The sequence below is a fragment of the Chiloscyllium plagiosum genome, unplaced genomic scaffold (genome assembly GCF_037043375.1).
Source record: "Chiloscyllium plagiosum isolate Xiang-an unplaced genomic scaffold, Cpla_swu_hap1 HiC_scaffold_32, whole genome shotgun sequence".
Taxonomy (NCBI): domain Eukaryota; kingdom Metazoa; phylum Chordata; class Chondrichthyes; order Orectolobiformes; family Hemiscylliidae; genus Chiloscyllium; species Chiloscyllium plagiosum.
The window spans coordinates 22,624,408-22,642,922 of NW_028270170.1; the positions used below are offsets into that span (position 1 = coordinate 22,624,408).

The 18,515-nt window shown below is 39.5% G+C and overlaps 2 protein-coding genes across 9 annotated transcripts in view; one reads left to right on the forward strand and one right to left on the reverse strand.

Annotated features, from left to right (window-relative positions):
* The window catches only part of nags (N-acetylglutamate synthase), a 56,444-nt gene that overhangs the window by 18,031 nt on the left and 19,898 nt on the right, over nucleotides 1-18,515 (forward strand). For 6 of the 8 annotated variants that reach the window (XR_006309208.2, XM_043675085.2, XM_043675086.2 and 3 more), the window contains exons 3-7: nucleotides 1,423-1,636; nucleotides 5,628-5,717; nucleotides 11,662-11,842; nucleotides 16,690-16,861; nucleotides 18,083-18,265. Coding sequence is in view for 7 of the 8 variants with exons in the window: in XM_043675085.2 (XP_043531020.1) it covers nucleotides 1,423-1,636; nucleotides 5,628-5,717; nucleotides 11,662-11,842; nucleotides 16,690-16,861; nucleotides 18,083-18,265 (840 nt within the window). In the remaining variant the exon portion in view is untranslated. Of the gene's footprint in view, nucleotides 1-1,422; nucleotides 1,637-5,627; nucleotides 5,718-5,957; nucleotides 6,006-11,661; nucleotides 11,843-16,689; nucleotides 16,862-18,082; nucleotides 18,266-18,515 lie in introns of all 8 variants that reach the window. The other 2 variants (XM_043675083.2, XM_043675084.2) reach the window with 2 other exon arrangements.
* The window catches only part of tmem101 (transmembrane protein 101), a 43,472-nt gene continuing 30,492 nt past the window's right edge, over nucleotides 5,536-18,515 (reverse strand). The window contains exon 5 of the mRNA XM_043675092.2: nucleotides 5,536-5,587. Coding sequence (XP_043531027.1) covers nucleotides 5,565-5,587 — 23 coding nt within the window. The 3' untranslated portion in view covers nucleotides 5,536-5,564. The remainder of the gene's footprint in view (nucleotides 5,588-18,515) is intronic.

An 18,515-nucleotide genomic window follows, 5' to 3' on the forward strand; every position in this document is an offset into this window, starting at 1 on the left:
CCACGCAGGGTAGACTCTGTGCCCTTGCCACCCTCAATGCTTCTTCTAAGAATGGGTGGGTTGGGGTAGGGGAGTTGTCTGTTTGCCCATGTTTGACTTAATGCCTCGAGATCTTATGAGGTCTAAAGCATTGTTAAGGTGTCCCAGGGCAATTTTGCTGAGTCTGTTTGCTGAGAAAGGACATACCTGGGGATGGTGAAGGTGGAGTCTGGTAAATTTGCTGGAAAGTGTTATTCATTGGCAATGACGACATCAGTTTGTTGTTTGATTAGTCCATGGGACAGATCACCCAATTTTGTCACAAGCCTTTAGATACTAGCAGAAAAATCTTGCAGGGTTGGCAGGGCTGTGTGCATCATTGTCATTTCTGGTGCCTTGATTGGTGGTTTGTCTAGTTTCATGTCTTTTATCTAACATTGTATTGGGTGACAGGCTCGGCTATTTCAGAGCGCACTTAAGAGGCAAGCACATTGCTGTGGGTTTAGAGCCAAATATAGGCCAGAGTAGGTTAGATTTGCAGAGTTTCCTTCCCTATTGGATTTTAGGTTATTTTTGGGAAAATATAGGACTATCCATCAATAAAGGGTATCACTCACATTCAACAAAATGAATAACTAGCCTAAAAAGGCTGCATGATTTTTGCTTTAATGGTCGGTTAAAATTTAGAGCAAGAGGAACCCATTCAGTCACTCAATCCCTTTCCATTACTTAACTGGATTATAACAAATCTGTATCTTAATTCCATTATTCAACTTAGTTCTGTATAATGTAGTACATTTGACTAACAAAAGTATATTGATTTTCATTTGTAAATTTTTAAGTGACCAAGCCCTTCCAGCTTTTTTAGCAGACGAAGCTCTGGATTTCCCCTGCCCTATTTCTGAAATGCTTCCAGTCTTCACAGCTGAATGGTCTCGCCCTCTCTCTCTCTTTTTCTCTCTCTCTCTCTCACACACACACAAACATGCTGTCTCTCTCTCTCTCTCTCTCTCTCACGCTCTCTCTCTGTCTTACACTTTCTCACACTCTCTATTACTATCTCTCACACGCTGTCTAAACATGCTCTCTGTCTCCCTTCATCACTCTCTCATTCTCTCTCTCTCACACACTCTCACACACATTGTCTCTCTCTCACACACTCACTCCCTCTCGCACTCTCTCTCTCAGACACACATATGCTCTCTCTCTCTGTCACTCTCTTTTTCTCTCTCAATATCCTGCTCAATGGCTTTGAACTTCCTCACTAGAGGAGATAGTTTACATCTATTTATTTCATAAAAGCATTTAATCATTTTAATTTAATTCACATTCATTTTGCAATTATAGTGAACCTAGGGCCTTTGGCCTACTTCAATTTCTTATGTTTGACTGCCAACGAGAGCTAGAGTAACAACAGGGTTGACTCTGATTTTTATTGTGTAGTTTTGGGAACGTAATTTCGGTGGAGCAAGATCTGTTAAATTGGAGCCTGGAGTCTGGTCACATTCCTATCATCTGCTCTGTGGGAGAGACCTCTGATGGACAATTAGTGCTTCTAAATTCCTTGGGTGTCACAGCAACAATTGCCAAGTTAATGCAACCCCTGAAAGTGTTGTTTCTGAACAATTCTGGAGGTCTTCAGGACTATGACAGAAAGGTGAGTCAAATTATTTTGCTTTGCTCATTATGGTATATCAGGATTTCCTTTATCGGATAGCTAATTGGGTTGATATTCCACACAGTAGAGTGTGAAAGCCGAGCAGTTGGTCACTTTTTCATGCTTAAATAATATAGAAAAAGGCAACTAGACACTCCATCACTTTAATCTTTTGACTCCTCCCATTTCCGACACCACCTGTGTCAGTCCACCTGATTCCAACTTGTACCCCCTACATACTCTCTCAGGGCTCTATGTTGGTATTCTTTCTGTCACTCAGAAGTTGCTGCAGTGATTCTTTTAAGTCCTTGCTGCCCTTGGGTGTAATAATGATTCCCCCACATTCAAGTGCTCAGTGGAGTATGCATAGGCAAGTTTTCATGATCTTGAGATGGTGTACTGTTTATTACCCTCTGCAGTCCCACCCACAACATTGCTAGACCCGACTTGACAGGAGGTAGACGTGAAGGACAAATGGGAAGAACCGGTAATGGTACTGAGTATCTGAGGGAATTTTCTGTTATGATTGAATACTGCCACGAATCATGTAGGTGAAAGATTTAAGTCAAATACTAGATACCTATTTGATCAGGATAAAGCTTCCAAATATCAGAAACTGGCCTAGAAAGTCAAAACTTAAATAAAACCAACAGTCATCCCTGAGTAATACTACACATTATAAATAATTGTACCATGGATACTTGGATCTTTTGTTCTCTAAACTCTCCCCAACTTGTGTACGATAATAAATGAATGATTCGTCAGTATTTATGCTGAATCAGAGGAAATGAGACCAAATGAATGTATAAATAAAGAGGCTGAATACAGGGTGAATCAGAGCGTGATCCTTTCAATTATCTGGAACAGCTTCAGGGTTGGCCTCAAAAAATAATATAAAATAATCCGAGACGACTATAACTTAGTATTTGTCTGTAATAAGAATCATTGTTATATTTCACCATTAAGAACAGAAATTTCTTAACAATTCCTCATCCATGAATTGTTAAAGAATAGATCTATGGATTTCAATCTCAAGTGTAGCTCTGTTTTTCATTATTGCAGAAGGAAAGTGTGGGTGGAATATTTTTGATGTAGAGCCCATTTTCAAATTCAGGTTTAAGACAGTGAAATGCTCTCACAAGTTTTAAAAGTATTACCTCACACTTACTGAATTACTTTCCCTGTTATTTTAGAACAAGAGATTAGATTAGGTTCCCTAAAATGTGGAAACAGGCTCTTCGGCCCAACCAGTCCACACCGACCCTCCGAAGAGTAACCCACCCACACCCATTTCCCCCTGACTAATGCACCCAACATTATGGGCTATTTAGAATGGCCAATTCACCTGACCTGCACATCTTTGGACTGTGGAAGGAAACCAGAGCACCCGGAGGAAACCCAAGCAGACACGGGGAGAATGTGCAAACTCCACACTGACAGGCACCTGAGGCTGGAATCAAGCCTGAGACCCTTGTGCTGTGAGGCAGCAGTGCTAACCACTGAGCCACTGTGCCATTTACCTGATATTAAATAGGAATGGAATTATGCAAAAATTATATTGAATTTTTGCAAATCAATTTAGATTAGATTAGATTTCCTACAGTATGGAAACAGGCCATTTGGCCCAACAAGTCCACACTGACCCTCTGAAGAGCAACCCACCCAGACCCATTCCCCTACATTTACCCCTGTCTAATGCAGCTAACACTACAGACAATTTAGCATGGCCAATTCACCTCACCTGCACATCTTTGGATTGTGGGAGGAAACCAGAGCACCTGGAGGAAACCCATGCAGACACAGGGAGAATGTGCAAACTCCAGACAGACAGTCACCCGAGGCGGGAATTAAACCTAGGTCCCTGGCGCTGTGAGGCAGTAGTGCTAACCACTGAGCCACCGTGCCACCAATAATATTGAAAACTTACTTCTGAGAAAATGTATCTTTTCAGTGTATTTTGTACCCATTCATTTTGGGGTCAGGTGGGGTCTCCCTGCAATTGAACAATTGTGTAACAGTTAAAGAACCCAGGTACAAACATAATACAGGATGGAATAAAGAAAGCCTTCCTAAGTTTTAATCGGAGGTCCTTCACATAAAATTCAAAGCTTGGCAAACGGACCAGTATACACAGGTTTTACAATGTGTCACAGCCATTCAGCCCAACCAAGTTAGGAGTTTAGTTTTAATCCCACTTGCACATTTTGTTCCTGAACCTTGTTCAACCCTTTTCTCATGCATTCATCTATCCTATCTAATATTTTCTGATGACCTAGCCCCTAGCTCACCCACAATCCGAGAATAGAATTCATCTCATCTTCCTTTGTTTAAAATAAAAATTCTCCTCTTCGCTGTCCTCAATCTTTTGAATTTAATCTTGTATTTCTGGCCCATCAACTACAGAAAACAAAGTCCTTTGTTCCATTATTTCATTATTTTAATGTTATATTTTTGGCATAATCTTGTAGTGTTCTATCAAAAAAGTCTGAACGTTTCAAGTGTTCCTGCATGTTTGTATTGCATCTAGCAAGCAGTATCCAAGCAAATCTTGGTTGTACCAGCCTTCAAGTCCTCCTACAGGGTGGAAGTCAACACAGCAACTGAGGCCTTCTTCAAAATTTCATATCACCTTATCAGTATCTCTTAGGTTCTCTATCCCACACCTTAATTTATATTGTTCTTGTGCTATCAGCCAGAGGTGCAGTCTTTACTGTCTTGTTAACCTGTAAACTGAAATCCTTCTACCTTGCCCCAATGCTTCAGTCTACTGCCTTTGATATTAATATCTCACCTCATTCTTCCATTTTAGCTCATCTAGCATCTCATTAATATCTCTTTGCAGCTTCCTTTGGTCTTCTAAAGAATTGTACCTTTTAGTTGGGCATAATCTGTGAATTTTAACACCATTCCTTATATCTGTCCAGTTAGTTGATGCACACAGCTAATAGAAATGACTCTAGAATTGACCTTCTCCTCCTCCCCACAGAACCAGTAGCCAATCCCAACTACTGAAATACTCCCATTAACTCCTCCTCCCTGTTTTCTGCCATATAAACAACTTGTAATCCAGTTTGCTGGGCTCCCTCTGAATCCATATCCTTTACTATACTCCAGTAACGTCAACAACAATATCAGTGAAGCACCCAAATCAAGGTGCATTAGGCATTGTGTTGCTACTGGCTGAAATCCGTGCATAGAGGAATTTTGATGGTGCAGTACCATCATTAAAATAGGCATTTCTGGAAACACTAGTTAGGTGATTGTCCTGTATATATTGAATGTACTCCCTAACGCTTTTCTTCTGCTTTAATTAACAGTACTGCATAGGTTTCTTTTGTTTATGGATTTGGATAGCACACCTCAGGAACTGGGTTGCAAATCAGCACCAGATGGAAACTCTAGCAATCTGTTGTCTAAAGATCCCACATGCAATGATTTTTGGCAGCCTGAAACCAATTGCTGTTTACGATATGATCATGTCACATCATAACCCATTGTCTAGCTCAATTTGGCACTAAAACTTGCAAAGTCAACCAGGGATCAACCAGAGTAAAGGGAGTTTTACCTTGCCTCTACCATAAACTGACCTGAAGTACTTAATGCAGCATCTTTTCTAATTCTTGCAGTTTATAGTAAAACCGCCGTTTAAAAATGTATAAGCCGACCTGGGAATATTTAATGCTGACATTGAGTGCATGAATTTGGAAAGGTGCTGCATTGTCAAATTTTATCAGCACCAGTATCCCATATTTTGATGAGCCTAACAATTCACCAAAGCATCAACTTAATACTGCAGGTTTATCTGGAATCTTATTTCAATTTACATCAAGTGCCAATACGAGTAAATATGAGTCACTGACCAGAACAGTGCAGTAGCCATTCCTTCCAGCATCATTGGTAAAAGGTGTCTTCCCTGGCATTGCCAGTTTCAGAGATTCTTCTGCAGCTGGCCTGCATTAGACAAGAAGACCTCATTGTAATTGTTTTTCAGTTTCGTCGTTCTCAAAGCGCCGCTTCAAGTGCCAATGGGCGTTTTCAACATCGAATCTCTCTTGGTACCAGATGTGGGGAGAACCTTCAGGTAGGTTGGTGGAATAATTTTGGCACCAGCCCATTAAGAAGATGGTTGGACATATACCCCACTTCTTCTCTGGTAAACCTGCTTCTACTATCAGTGGTAAAAATTGGCAAAAAATCGACTTGTCTCTTCATGGAAGTCCAAGTCCAATTATTTTTAAATGTAGGCCAATATTTTGATACTTCAGAACCCTCTTCTTTTATGCTGTTACTTATTATTGTATTTTTTTTCCAAATCCATGAGATCTACAGAGGCAGTACATTGGAGCACCAAATCTCTGTTGTAAATAAGGTGAGACACCAAATCAAAGTTAGAATGTTCCCCTGTCAAGACAGAGGAACATTTGAAGGAAAGCAGTCAGTATACAATAAGATTTGGAGATGCTGACTAGCTTGCTTGCTGTCTTGCCTATATTTGCATGGAAAGCAAATTCACCCTCCTATTAAAAAAGGTTAAATCAGCTGATCAAAATCGATTCAATTCAACGACTTTACCATAATTGGCACAGAAAATTATTATACTGAATGGAGGGTGATTGAGATAAAGTGCCAAAGTAACTACGCATTTAATTATTTACTAATACCTGTATAATTTTACTATTTTCCCTTTTAGCCTTCCCAAAATCTTCCTGAACCCCGCACCCCATCCTTTTGGGAAGAGATGTTTTTCAGAGTGACAAGCAGTTGATGAATGGTGCATAATAGTGACCTCAAGAAAGCATTTCTGATTTTCTCCTTTCCCTCTATGGGAGCGTGCCTCAGCTCTGTTCATCAACAGTGGGGATTTGAGATCAGGAATGAGGACTTTTCCATACTCTTCTTGCTCTCCCAGATGGGATGAAGATAAAAAAAACACCACAAAGGAGTGTTAATTTCAGCAAATGAGGGCCAAGAAGGAAAGCATGAAGTCTGTAATAATTTCAACTCAGAGCTCAACAAATAATTGGGGAATAATGGTTTTTGCAGGCAAGAAGAATTGTGATGAAGGAATAGCAAGAGAGTTTGAGGTGAATGAAGTGTCATAGTTGCATCTAATCAATATACTGGGGTCCAAATGATCTCTTAAGGAATAAAGTTACTGTTTTGTTACTCCATACTCCACTGTTTAATACTTGACTGCAATTAATAGTGTCAAAATTCCAACTTAATTTACTCAGAAGCAAAAATAGAAATTGCTGGAAACGCTGAACTGGTCTGACAGTATCAGTGGAGAGAAATAAAGAGTGAACATTTCGGATTGATTGACCCTTCCTCAGAACTGATGGTAGCTAGGAAAATGCCGGTTTATATGCAGATAATGGGGTGAGGGTAAGGAGTAAACAATAGGTGGGGATAGATCCCAAACAGAGAGAGAAGAACAGTTCGACAATCAAAGGTATGAATAATGATCTGGCTTGGAGGGTGAATAGCTGTTTGTGGGGACTGTTAGTGGCTAACAATGGGTAATGTGCAACAGCAGACTATGTAATAATAAGGCTTAGTTATGGGGATAATGGTAAGGACATGGCAGAGCTCAAGCCCCAAAGTTATTGAATTTAGTATTGAGTCCGAAAGGCTATAGGGTCCCCAAGTGGAAACTGAGGTACTCAGTCACCTACCTGTATTGAGAAGTAGGTTGAAATAACTTCACTGCGCTTACTTCATGCCACACTTCCAAATTGCTTTGTTAGTGAATTAAGAGATCAATAGTCTATACTATAGTCCATATTATAATAGAATCAAACTACTGCAGATGACGGAAAATGGAAACAGACAGAAAATGCCAGAGAAACTCAGCAGGTCTGAAAGCATCTGTGGAGAGAGAAACAGTTAAAGTTTCAAGTCCAGTATGACTCTTCGGTTCTAAAGAAGAGTCGTACCAAACTCAAAATCTTATCTCTGTTTCTCTCCCCAAGTGTGCTACCAGACCTGCTGAGTTTCTCCGGCATTTTCTGTGTGGGTTCAATTCCATAGCTTTGTAAATGGACAGTGAGACACATTTACTGATTGGTAGAGAAGATGAGATGGGTTTGATTGATCTGTGACCCTGATGAGTGATAGGAGTAATGTTTGGCTGACACTGCACTAAAGTAGGAACTGTGCTGCAGTGTCTGGTTGGATTGCATTCGGTAATTATTGTGCAGTATATCTACTGTAGTCATACTTCAATTGCAATTCACAAAATAATATTTCAGTTCCTTCAGAAGGATCAAAGATCAAAATCTCAATGTTTGACCTAAATGGCTGTCATAAAATTACAGACAATAAATCTAATTTTCATAGGTCACTGTTTAAACGCTACTGATGATGCCCACAGACTTGTTCAAGTTCTGTGTTGTGGTGGGGCTCCGAAGTACTGCACTCAGGTGTTGTATGTGCTAGAGATGAGTTCATTTAGCCATGACATTGAAGAAAAATTGAACTGAACAATTCTGACATGAGGGCAAGAGAGAAAGTCATACAGAGCATCAAAATATAAGAAATGGTACTCGGAATAACTTCTCCCCGCACCCCATCACCCCAACCACCCACTCCCCCACAAACCTATAACTCTTAACTTTCTTATCAAACAGAAATCCATCTAACTCATCTTCAATGACCTAGCCGCCACTGCTCCTGAACTAAGAGAAATCCAAAGATTCACAATCTCTGAGAGAGGAGACTCCTCCCACCTCTGACTTGAACGGAAGACTTTGAAACTGTCCTCTCGAGTTCTTGATTCTCCATGTGACAAAACATCCTCTCAGCCTCTACTGTGTGGAGCTCCTTTCAAATCTTTTGTATTTCAATGATTGTACTCATTGTACTCCTCATTGTACTGAACTCTAGATTCCTCATCATCCCAGGCATCATCCTTGTGAACCTTCTCTGGACTACCTCCAATGTAAATACACTCATTCGTAAATAATGAGACCAAAGCTGTATGTAATATCCAGATGTGGTTTTGTCAATGCCCTGAATAGTTGTAGAAAGTCATCATAAGTCTGTGATTTTTTGCAGAAGACCTAAAATAAATGGAGAAAATACAGGGCTACAGTCCAATAATTTGATAAACTCACTCATGATTCCTTTTCTCTAGTTCAGACTAGCAGCTTCCCTTTTTTTAACAAAATGTCATCTCTTTCTTGAATGTGCTGGAACGGTTCAGAGGTCAACAGGTTGATTCCAGGGATTCCATTTGTTGAAACATGGAAGATTTTAAGAGGGCTACACATTGTACATGCACCACAGGTACACACAACTCACCCTCAACATCCATCCACCTTCTCCTATTTTGCACTTGATTGTTAGTGTTCACATTTTTTTAAGTAAGGTTAATCTTTAATGCAGGATATTTGATGTTGAAAGTAAGGAATTGATGTTTCATTACAGAAGTGAGTTTGGTGGGGACCAGCAAAATTGAAATGAGAGGAGACAGTGATGTAGTGGTAATCTCATTAGAATAGTAACTCAGAGCCCAGCTAATGTTCTGGGGATGTGGGTTCAAATTTCACCAAGACATCCAGTGGAATTACGTTCAGTTCATTATTTGGGAACTAAACTAGACTTAGTGATGGTAACCAGGAAGCTATCAATTATCATAAAAATCCATGTAGTACACAAATAATAAGAAAAGAAATCTGCCATCCTTATCTGGTCTGGCCTACGTGTGACTTCAAACCTACAGTAATGTGAGTGACTCCTAAATGGTTGAGCATATGTTTGGTTTGGTTACGGCTTAATGCAGTAGTCAGGTAGGATGTGCAGAACGTGACAGTTGTTTTTGTGGAGATCAGGCTACTACAAGCAAATGAAGTGGATGTAATTGCTGTGTGATTGGCTGAGGCAGCACTGTGCATGAAATGTGCATGGTTGAGATATTATTGTGTTGGAATTTTGAGCCGATGGAACATACAGCTGTTATATAATGAGGTTTATCTCTCAATGGTTTGCTGCTTTGTCATACACATGATCACTAATATGATACCTTTAGCTTTGTAACCCTGCTTTATGTTGCATATCCTACCAAATGCATATTAGTCACTGAACTGTTGCACATCATTTTCATTGTTTTATTTTAAAACTACATATTATATAATACAAATGATGAATCAGTGGGCAACCCTACAATGCTGGTTTTCCCATATATTCCTTTGAGTAAAATGAGCATCTGATTATGGAAAATTGTGCTTCCTGCATAAAAATGAAGCTGCTTACATTTATATCATGTCATGATAAACAAGTGTCAATTGGACAGAAATACTTAAACTTCTCATAAAATACATTCACAAGAATTTCTAATAGGATATAGTATAAGTAAGATAAGCATAATACAATCCATAAGGAACTCCAAAATTTTGAGGTCAGTGGGATTGAATTGGTTCTTTATTGCTGGAACAGCACAGCAGGTCAGGCAGCATCCAGGGAACAGGAGATTCGACGTTTCGGGCACAGGCCCTTCCTCAGGAAGGGCCTGTGCCCGAAACGTCGAATCTCCTGTTCCCTGGATGCTGCCTGACCTGCTGTGCTGTTCCAGCAATAAAGTTTCAACTTTGATCTCCAGCATCTGCAGACCTCACTTTCTCCTCCCGGATTGAATTGGTTCAGTGAGTACAGAGACAGTGAAGGGTCTAATTGGACCAGACTGTGCATAATTACACCATAAATATATAAGTTAGCTTGCTGAGTTTGAAGGTTTGGTTTCAAATGTTTTATCACCATACTAGGTAACATCAGTGAGAGTCTCTGGTGAAGCCCTGATGGTATGTCCTGCTTCTCTATTTATAGGTCTTGGTTTCTTAAGGTATCATTTCTGGTTCTAACCAGAACTCCATCAATAAACGCATTGATTTAGACCTTATCTACCTTCCCTTGGGGGAAAGAAAGAACCGAAAAGACATCACCTACCTTAAGAAACCCAAGACCTAGAAATAGAGAGGCAGGACATACCACCAGCACGTCACCAGAGACTCTCACTGATGATGTTACCTAGCCATGGTGACGAAACACCTGAAAAGAAACCTTCAAGCTCAGCAAGCTAACTTACATACTTATCACCAACTTGAGCTACAAATCTTCTCAAAAATCGTTAATTTCACCATATTGCTTTGAAATTTCCAATTGTTGAGGAAACATACCCTGAGAACTTCAGACTGACACATGGCTTATTCAGTTCACTGGGAACCATTTTAAAGTTCTGTGGTTTCCAAGAGCCCAGGAGAATATCTGCCAAACTCTCCTTGGTGTCTCTAAGATGAAAGCAGACCAGTGTACTAGTTCCAACATGCCCCCTGAAAAATAGAAGTTGCATGAAGGAAACCTATCTCAAAATTGGACCTTAATCAGCAAGTTGCATGCATTAAATAATTCAGAACGGTTCTCGCCCAATGAAAGATTCAGTCTTGTACATTCATGCTGCTTGATTGTAATGTTTAGAAATAAGTCTCAAAAGTGCTCTTTGTTATTCCTGAATTCATTTTAACCTCAGTAGGCAGTCCCTTTGCTTTGTGATCTTAACACTGTCCATTATGATTACCTTGAGTCAAGACAAGGATTATTTGTTTAGTCTATGAGGACACACCAAACCCTCATCTAAACAGATGAGCTATGAAAAAACTGTGCTGCCTATAATATAGATATTTAATTTTTCTTCCTCCCAATTTTCTTCACCCAATATATTACTACAGGCCTGTCTTCATGGCAGTCTATTTTATAAAGGAAATTGGGAGTTCAGTGCTCCCAAAGAAAATTGATATCTACAACTTTTTTCAAAAAAACAAGAGACAGCAGGTTCAAGTTGACAATCACATTACAAAACATAAAATAAGGCAATCGCTGCAGAATAATATTCTCTGATATGTCTATGCCATAATGAAGAATTCATTTGCAGCTCTCAAGCCAAATTCTGCGTGAGCTGGGATCTATGTCTATGGTTCTCCATTTCAGTAACTTCCTCAGTGATTGATAAGCATTTTTGTTGCGTGGTACAGGTTCTGGGACAGATCAATCTTCCATCTGATCTAGATCTTCTTTCAAATGCCAACTGGATTAGTGAAAAAGAGGAAGAGAAAGCAAAAGTGATCATGGATCTCCTCAATCACATACCATCAGAATCATCTGCTGTCATCACTTCTGCCAACACCATACTCACAGAGCTCTTCAGTCACAGAGGTACCAGCCTGTCCTTTAAGACAACCATATTCTAGATATTTATGTTTATTACAAATGGGAAATTTCAGAGGTGGTTGGTTAGTGGATTGTCATGCTGTGAGTTGTGTATGTAATAATCATAATCTATCTTGAAATAGATCTTCAGTATTTGTTGCATAATGTGCATCAAATTATTTATAAGTACATAAAATCAACAGAAATGGATCATTGAGTTTGATTCTTCTGTGCCAGAGTTTGTATTACACAAATTCCCTCCTGTTCTAATTAGCTCAGCTCATATAATGTCTGTTTGAAATGTGTATTTGAAGAGTGGAGAATATAATGGCAACTGCTGAAAACTGCATCAGGTCAAATGACCATTGGAAGTTGTGGGAGGCTGGCAAAAGTTGGTTGGTCCAGTGTCTGTGAAATAGACTTGAGCTCACTGTGCAGGAAGCTACCAATTGTCAAACAAAATCAAGAGAAGCATGAGATAAATTAATAAGCAGAGGTTAAGTTATGTCATGTGTGCCATAAAAACAAAATGTAGTTGACGGAAATGAAACTTCTGACAAGTGAATATTGATTTTCAGGTCCTACGAAAGTAATTAAAATTTAGACGCGTGATTTCAACACTGATATTACAGAGCAGGGTAAAGCAGATTTAAAGCTTGGGGAAAACTTAAGATATAAAATCAGAGGATCAATGACCAGGGTGTCGTTGATAAGTAGTGTTCAGTTGCAGTGTAACGTTCAGACAGTGTATGATTGGAAGGCACAAGTTCAGAAGGATAGCCAATGATATTATAAATCTTCTTCTTCAACCTGTCCTGATACAGAACGAAAGTGATTTAAGATACTCCACAATCATTGAGTCAGACAGCATGGAAACAGATCCTTCATTCCAACCAGTGCGTAGCAAACAGAATCCCAAACTAAACTAGTCCCACTTGGCTGCTCTTGGCCCACGTCCCTCTGAACCTTTCCTATTGATGTACTTTTCCAAAAGTCTTTAAAACGTTGTAACTGTACCAAATCCACCATTTCCTCAGGAAGTTCATTCCACAAACGAACCACCCTCTGTGCAAAAAAAATTGCCTCTCATATCTTTTTAAAATCTCTCTCCTGTCACCTTTAAAAATATGTCCCCTCGTCTTGAACCCCCCGCATCAAGAAAGTTTTCAAATTTTATATGGTGCTACTCAATATACAGGACTGATCACTCCAATGCTCATTTGTTGTTCATCCTGTAACATCTCATCTTGCAAATTCTCACCATTTTGTTTAAATCCATTCTTGACCTTATCCCTCTCTATTTCTGTAACTGCTTCCAACCCTATAACTTTCTAAGAACTGTGCTTCTCCGATTCTGTCTTTTATGCCACAGGGCGGCACAGTGGCTAGCACTGCTGCCTCACCAGGGTCCCAGGTTCGATTCCAGCCTTGGACGACTGTCTGTGTGGAGTCTCCCCGTGTCTGCATGGGTTTCCTCCAGGTGCTCCGGTTTTCTCCCACAATCCAAAGATGTGCAGATCAGGTGAATTGGCCATGCTGAATTGCCCACAGTCAGAGGGAAATAGGTCTGGGTGGGTTACTCTTCAGAGGGTCAGTGTGGACTGGTTGGGCCAAAGGGCCTGTTTCCACACTGTAGGGAATCTAATCTAATTTAAATCCCAGTTTACCACTGCTGTCACCATTCCCTTCAGCATTCTGGACCCCAAAACCCTGGAATTCCCTCCTTAAAATCTCTACCTTTCTACTTATTGAAAGAAATTTTAAAATCCTTCCTATTGAAACAATTGGCTACCTGTCCTAGCATTTCCTTTAGAGGCTTAATGCCAAATATTTTCTCTCAACTTAGCTGTGAAAACTTTGGGACCTTCCATTATATTAAATATGCAAAATAAATGCAAGTTAATGTAATTGAGGAGGAAGAATGTTTGGCACAAAAGAATATCCATGAAGTTTTGGAGACTTTTTTTTTAACAATGGAAATGATGTGCAAGATTAGTTTGCAATAGTATAGTCAAAACATAGGTGGAAAAAAATAATATTGGTATCATTGTGGGAAAATAGTGCAACATGTTGGTTGAATTACTGAGAAGCACAAAGAATTTGTCACTTTTGATTAATTGATAGAAACAAAACTTTAATTGCTGAATCAAAACATATGAGGTCAACATATAGTGAATCAACCATTGCAGTATGTGAAGACATAATATTGTGTGCACAAGAGATGTTCAATGCAATGAGTATGGATGACTTGTGATGGGATTATCATTTATATTTTTAAAATGCAAAACAAAATTGGATAGAATTAGATGCCAGATGGAGGAGGCCATTGTTTTGGAAAAGAAACAACAGGGTGAGAAGATAATATTATTGTTATAGCAAGAGAAAGGAGAGCACTTCTTTTAATTAGGGAAAACTGTAGGATTGCGTAAATATAAGGCTAATGGAATGTTGACATTTATATGAAGATGGTGGAGTGCAAAAATGAGAGCTGATGCTTCAATTGTTATGGAGACTTGGTCAGACCCCATCAGGAACTTAGGTTCAGCACACCTCATCCCAGTAAGGATTGGAGTGGCTCACGAAATTTACCAGAATTATATCAAGGTTTGAAGTATTAAATTTTGTGGTCAAATTGCATAAGATTAGATTACTTTACATTAGATTACTTTACAGTGTGGAAACAGGCCCTTCGGCCCAACAAGTCCACACCGACCCGCCGAAGCGTAACCCACCCATACCCCTACATTTACCCCTTACCCAACACTACGGGCAATTTAGCATGGCCAATTCACCTGACCTGCACATCTTTGGACTGTGGGAGGAAACCGGAGCACCCGGAGGAAACCCACGCAGACACGGGGAGAACGTGCAAACTCCACACAGTCAGTCGCCTGAGGCGGGAATTGAACCTGGATCTCTGGCGCTGCGAGGCAGCAGTGCTAACCACTGTGCCACCGTGCCGCCCACGGCTTGCTTTATATTCCATTTATGCAATCCAAGGTCTTTAAAACACAAGAGCATTTAGTCGAGTTGATGCAGAAAACTGTTTTATTTTGTGGAAGAATTCAAAACAGGTGACTTAACGTAAAGATTTAAGGCAAGCCAATTAAAAGTGAAATTGGGAAAACACTTCTCTCAGAGCAGAAATTTGGAACTCCCTACCCCAAAAGACTGCAGATGCTAGGTCAATTGAACAATTGAAGACTAAGTTATATAGATTTTTGTTGGGTATGAGGATTGAGGGTTATCATTGAGGGTTGCAGAAGCAGATGAGGAGAGCAGTAAATAGAGCAGGCAGTGTTCTTGGCTTTATTAAAAGGAGCATAGAGTACAGGAGGAGGGAGATGCCATAGGCTACACAGGCTTGAATTATAAAGTCTCATGGATAACACACACAACTTGAACTTGAGTATCTTATGAAATTGAATATATCTCAGTTACCAGTGGTAACAGATCATGATGTTGTGTTTTATTCACCAGTCAGCAGCTCAACTAAAAACAGCCCTTTTCAAATTTGGTTTAAATCACCTTGGCCTCCAAACATCTGCCTTCTATCATAACGTCCAAAGTGGAGATGTTCACTGATGATTGCACAGTGTTTAGAACCATTCATGACAACTCAGATACTAAAGCACTATGTGTGATTAGGATCTGAAACAGTATATATGGAGCAAGACATGGATAACTTCTGGGCTTGCACATTAAGTGACAAGTAACGTTCACCCTACAGGAAATGCTAAGCAATGACCATCTCCAAGAAGACAGAATATAGCAGTTGCTCATTGTTAGTCAAGGGCTGAACTGGACCAGCATATAAGTACCAGGCTAGGAAGTCTGCAGTAAGTAACTCACTTCTGGTTTCTGCAAAGTATGTCAATCATCTACAAGACACCAGTCAGGATGGTGATGGAATATTTTCCATTTGCCTAGATGGCAGAGCTCCAACAACACTCAAGAAACTCAACATTATCCTGGAGAAAGCAATCATTTTGATTGACACCACTAGCTTGAACATTCACCCCTTTCACTACCGATGCGAAATAGTAGCAGACCATAGTGTCCACTGGATACATTACAATAACTTACTGAAACCCTACCAAAAGCACCTTCCAAACGTGCAATCCCTACAACTTTGAAGGATAAGAACAGTAGATGCATGGGAATCTGTAAATTCCCATCTAACTCACACACCATCCTGATTAGGAACAATGTCTTTGTTCCTTCATTGTCACAGGATCAAAATCCTGGAACTCACTTCTTAACTGTACTGTGGGTATCTCTACCATCAAGGACTAAACAAATCAAGGAAACAGCTCAGCTCCATCTTCTTCAGGGACATAGATAGGTAATAAATGTTTGCTTAGCCAGTAAGCCCACATCCCATGTACAAATGAATAAAATCAGGACAAAACACTGAAGTTGAAATGAATCTGTAAATAGAATTGAGTTTCATGTGTTGTCAACATGCTTTCTCTATCTTCTCTAATGGCTCAAGAAGTTCATTCAGTGCGTAGATCAGAAAATATCAGGCTTGATCTGCAGTCAGTGAAAATTAGCTGATTTTATTTGCTCAGGATGCCAGTGTCCCAAGTGGAAAGGGGAACATTGACCAAAGTTTGTATTTGTTTGCTGTCCAGCAACATCCTCTGAAAATGTGGAAGGTTGGAAGGACAGGATTAGGCCTGATTTATGAAGAGTAGCTAGTTTGGTGAGCTGCAGAAACTACCCAATGATACCTGTGAAGTGTGCTTTAATAGGAATATATAATACTTTCAGCAGATTACAAATCACTGGAAATATTAGCCCTCTGACAGATCAGAGATGATGAGTGTTTTTTTTTAAATTTATTACAGGAGCTGGGACATTATTCAAAAATGCTGAACCCATCCGCAGATACACAAGTCTTGATGAAATAGACACAACCCGTCTAATATCACTCATAAATAAATCTTTCGGAAAAGATCTACACAAGGACTATATCTCACTACTGAATCCCAGGCTACATTCTATTTATTTATCAGAAGGGTAAGCCTTTTAGTTTCTATTCGATTGCTGCTGGGATTTAGATATTCATTTTCACTTTGCAGTGCTTTTTCTCATATCAACAGTTAAATCATTGATGAGACTTATCTCTACATTCAATCAATTTCAAGACTTTTGAAAAGTGACACAGGTTCATAACATGGACAGAATGAAGGTGTTCTAAGAAATCTCAGTGAAATTCAATACTGTACATATTTATGATATATCCCAAACAGAGAGAATGAGATCTTCTTCAAGGGAACTTCTTTCACTGCATCAAAAAAGCATTAATCTTAAAATATGCATGAAGCTCATTGTTGATTTACATTGGGGTGATATTGTAAGCTGATTCCAATATCATCCAGACCTGCACATTTTCCAGTACTGATCAGGAATGTAAAGTCCAATTGCTTTCCCAGCACCTCACCTTCCCTCCCCACTTCTTTTTATCATCCCAACTGAGACTGAGTAACCCAGCACACAATAAAGTCTGTCCTTGTGGATGAAATAAATTTGGTTCTTCCTACTTAATAGTGGAGGGCAATAATTCACTTTGCAAGCTTTGACAAAGTTAAAAGATGTCTCCTCTCTAGACCATCATAACTGTTAGTTATGTGATTATGCAAAACTTAGATGGGAAGAAAATTGGATAAAGAATGGGTTAGCCCATGCAAAGCAAAACAAGACAGCTGCTTCTATGGCTAACCTTTTGAAAAACAGTCAGGCTGACTCCATGAAGCTGATTGGTGAAGTCAGGCCATGGTCCTCTCTACAGCTGGAACAATTTGTTCAATATGTTTCGGTATAATAAGACATGTTTTCTATGCAAGGAGTTTAATGAGCAAATAGGAATTACAAATATTTCTCAGGATTAAATGAAGAGAAATGTCTTCACTCTGAGAGTTGGGCATATTTGGAATTTTCTGCTCCACTGATCCCTGGATGCTGCATCATTAATTACATTAAGGCTAAGGTGCACAGATGTTTGGTCTCTGCGTATCAATGGATATGGGAAACAGACAGGATTGTGGAGTTGAAGCCAAACATCAGTGAGGATTGTCCCAAATAGTGGAGCAGGCTCATTGGGCCATATAATCTAATCCTGTTCCTATGTCTTTGTTCTTTATAGTCAAATTTGAAACAGCGTTGTCATGATTAGCTTTAATAATTAACAACTTAGAACAGGTTTTGAACAGCAACTATTTTCTGTCCATGTTACCACAGGTACAGCGCTGCTGCAATTATCACCAGAGAGCCTGTCCTGAATGGAATGCCATATCTTGACAAGTTTGTGGTCAGTACAAATAAACGTGGCCAAGGTACCAGCCTAATGCTTTGGGAATGTATTCGGCAGGATTTTGACTCTCTGTTCTGGAGATCAAGAGCGACAAACAGAATCAATCCCTGGTATGTTACTTGCAAATTTCACCATTTATCAACCGTTTTATTTTTATAAATAATTCACTGTCATCTTACAAACACTACATGTCAGGATGAGGTGACAGTGTATTCATTTGAGTGATTCAAATAACCATTATTCAGTTATGTACTATTGTACATATACTTTTTGTCAGTTTATGGAACACAACTGAACTTGTTGAACAGGGTTATCAGTGTTCAAATTCGGACTTGCAGTACATAATAATTAAGCATAGGC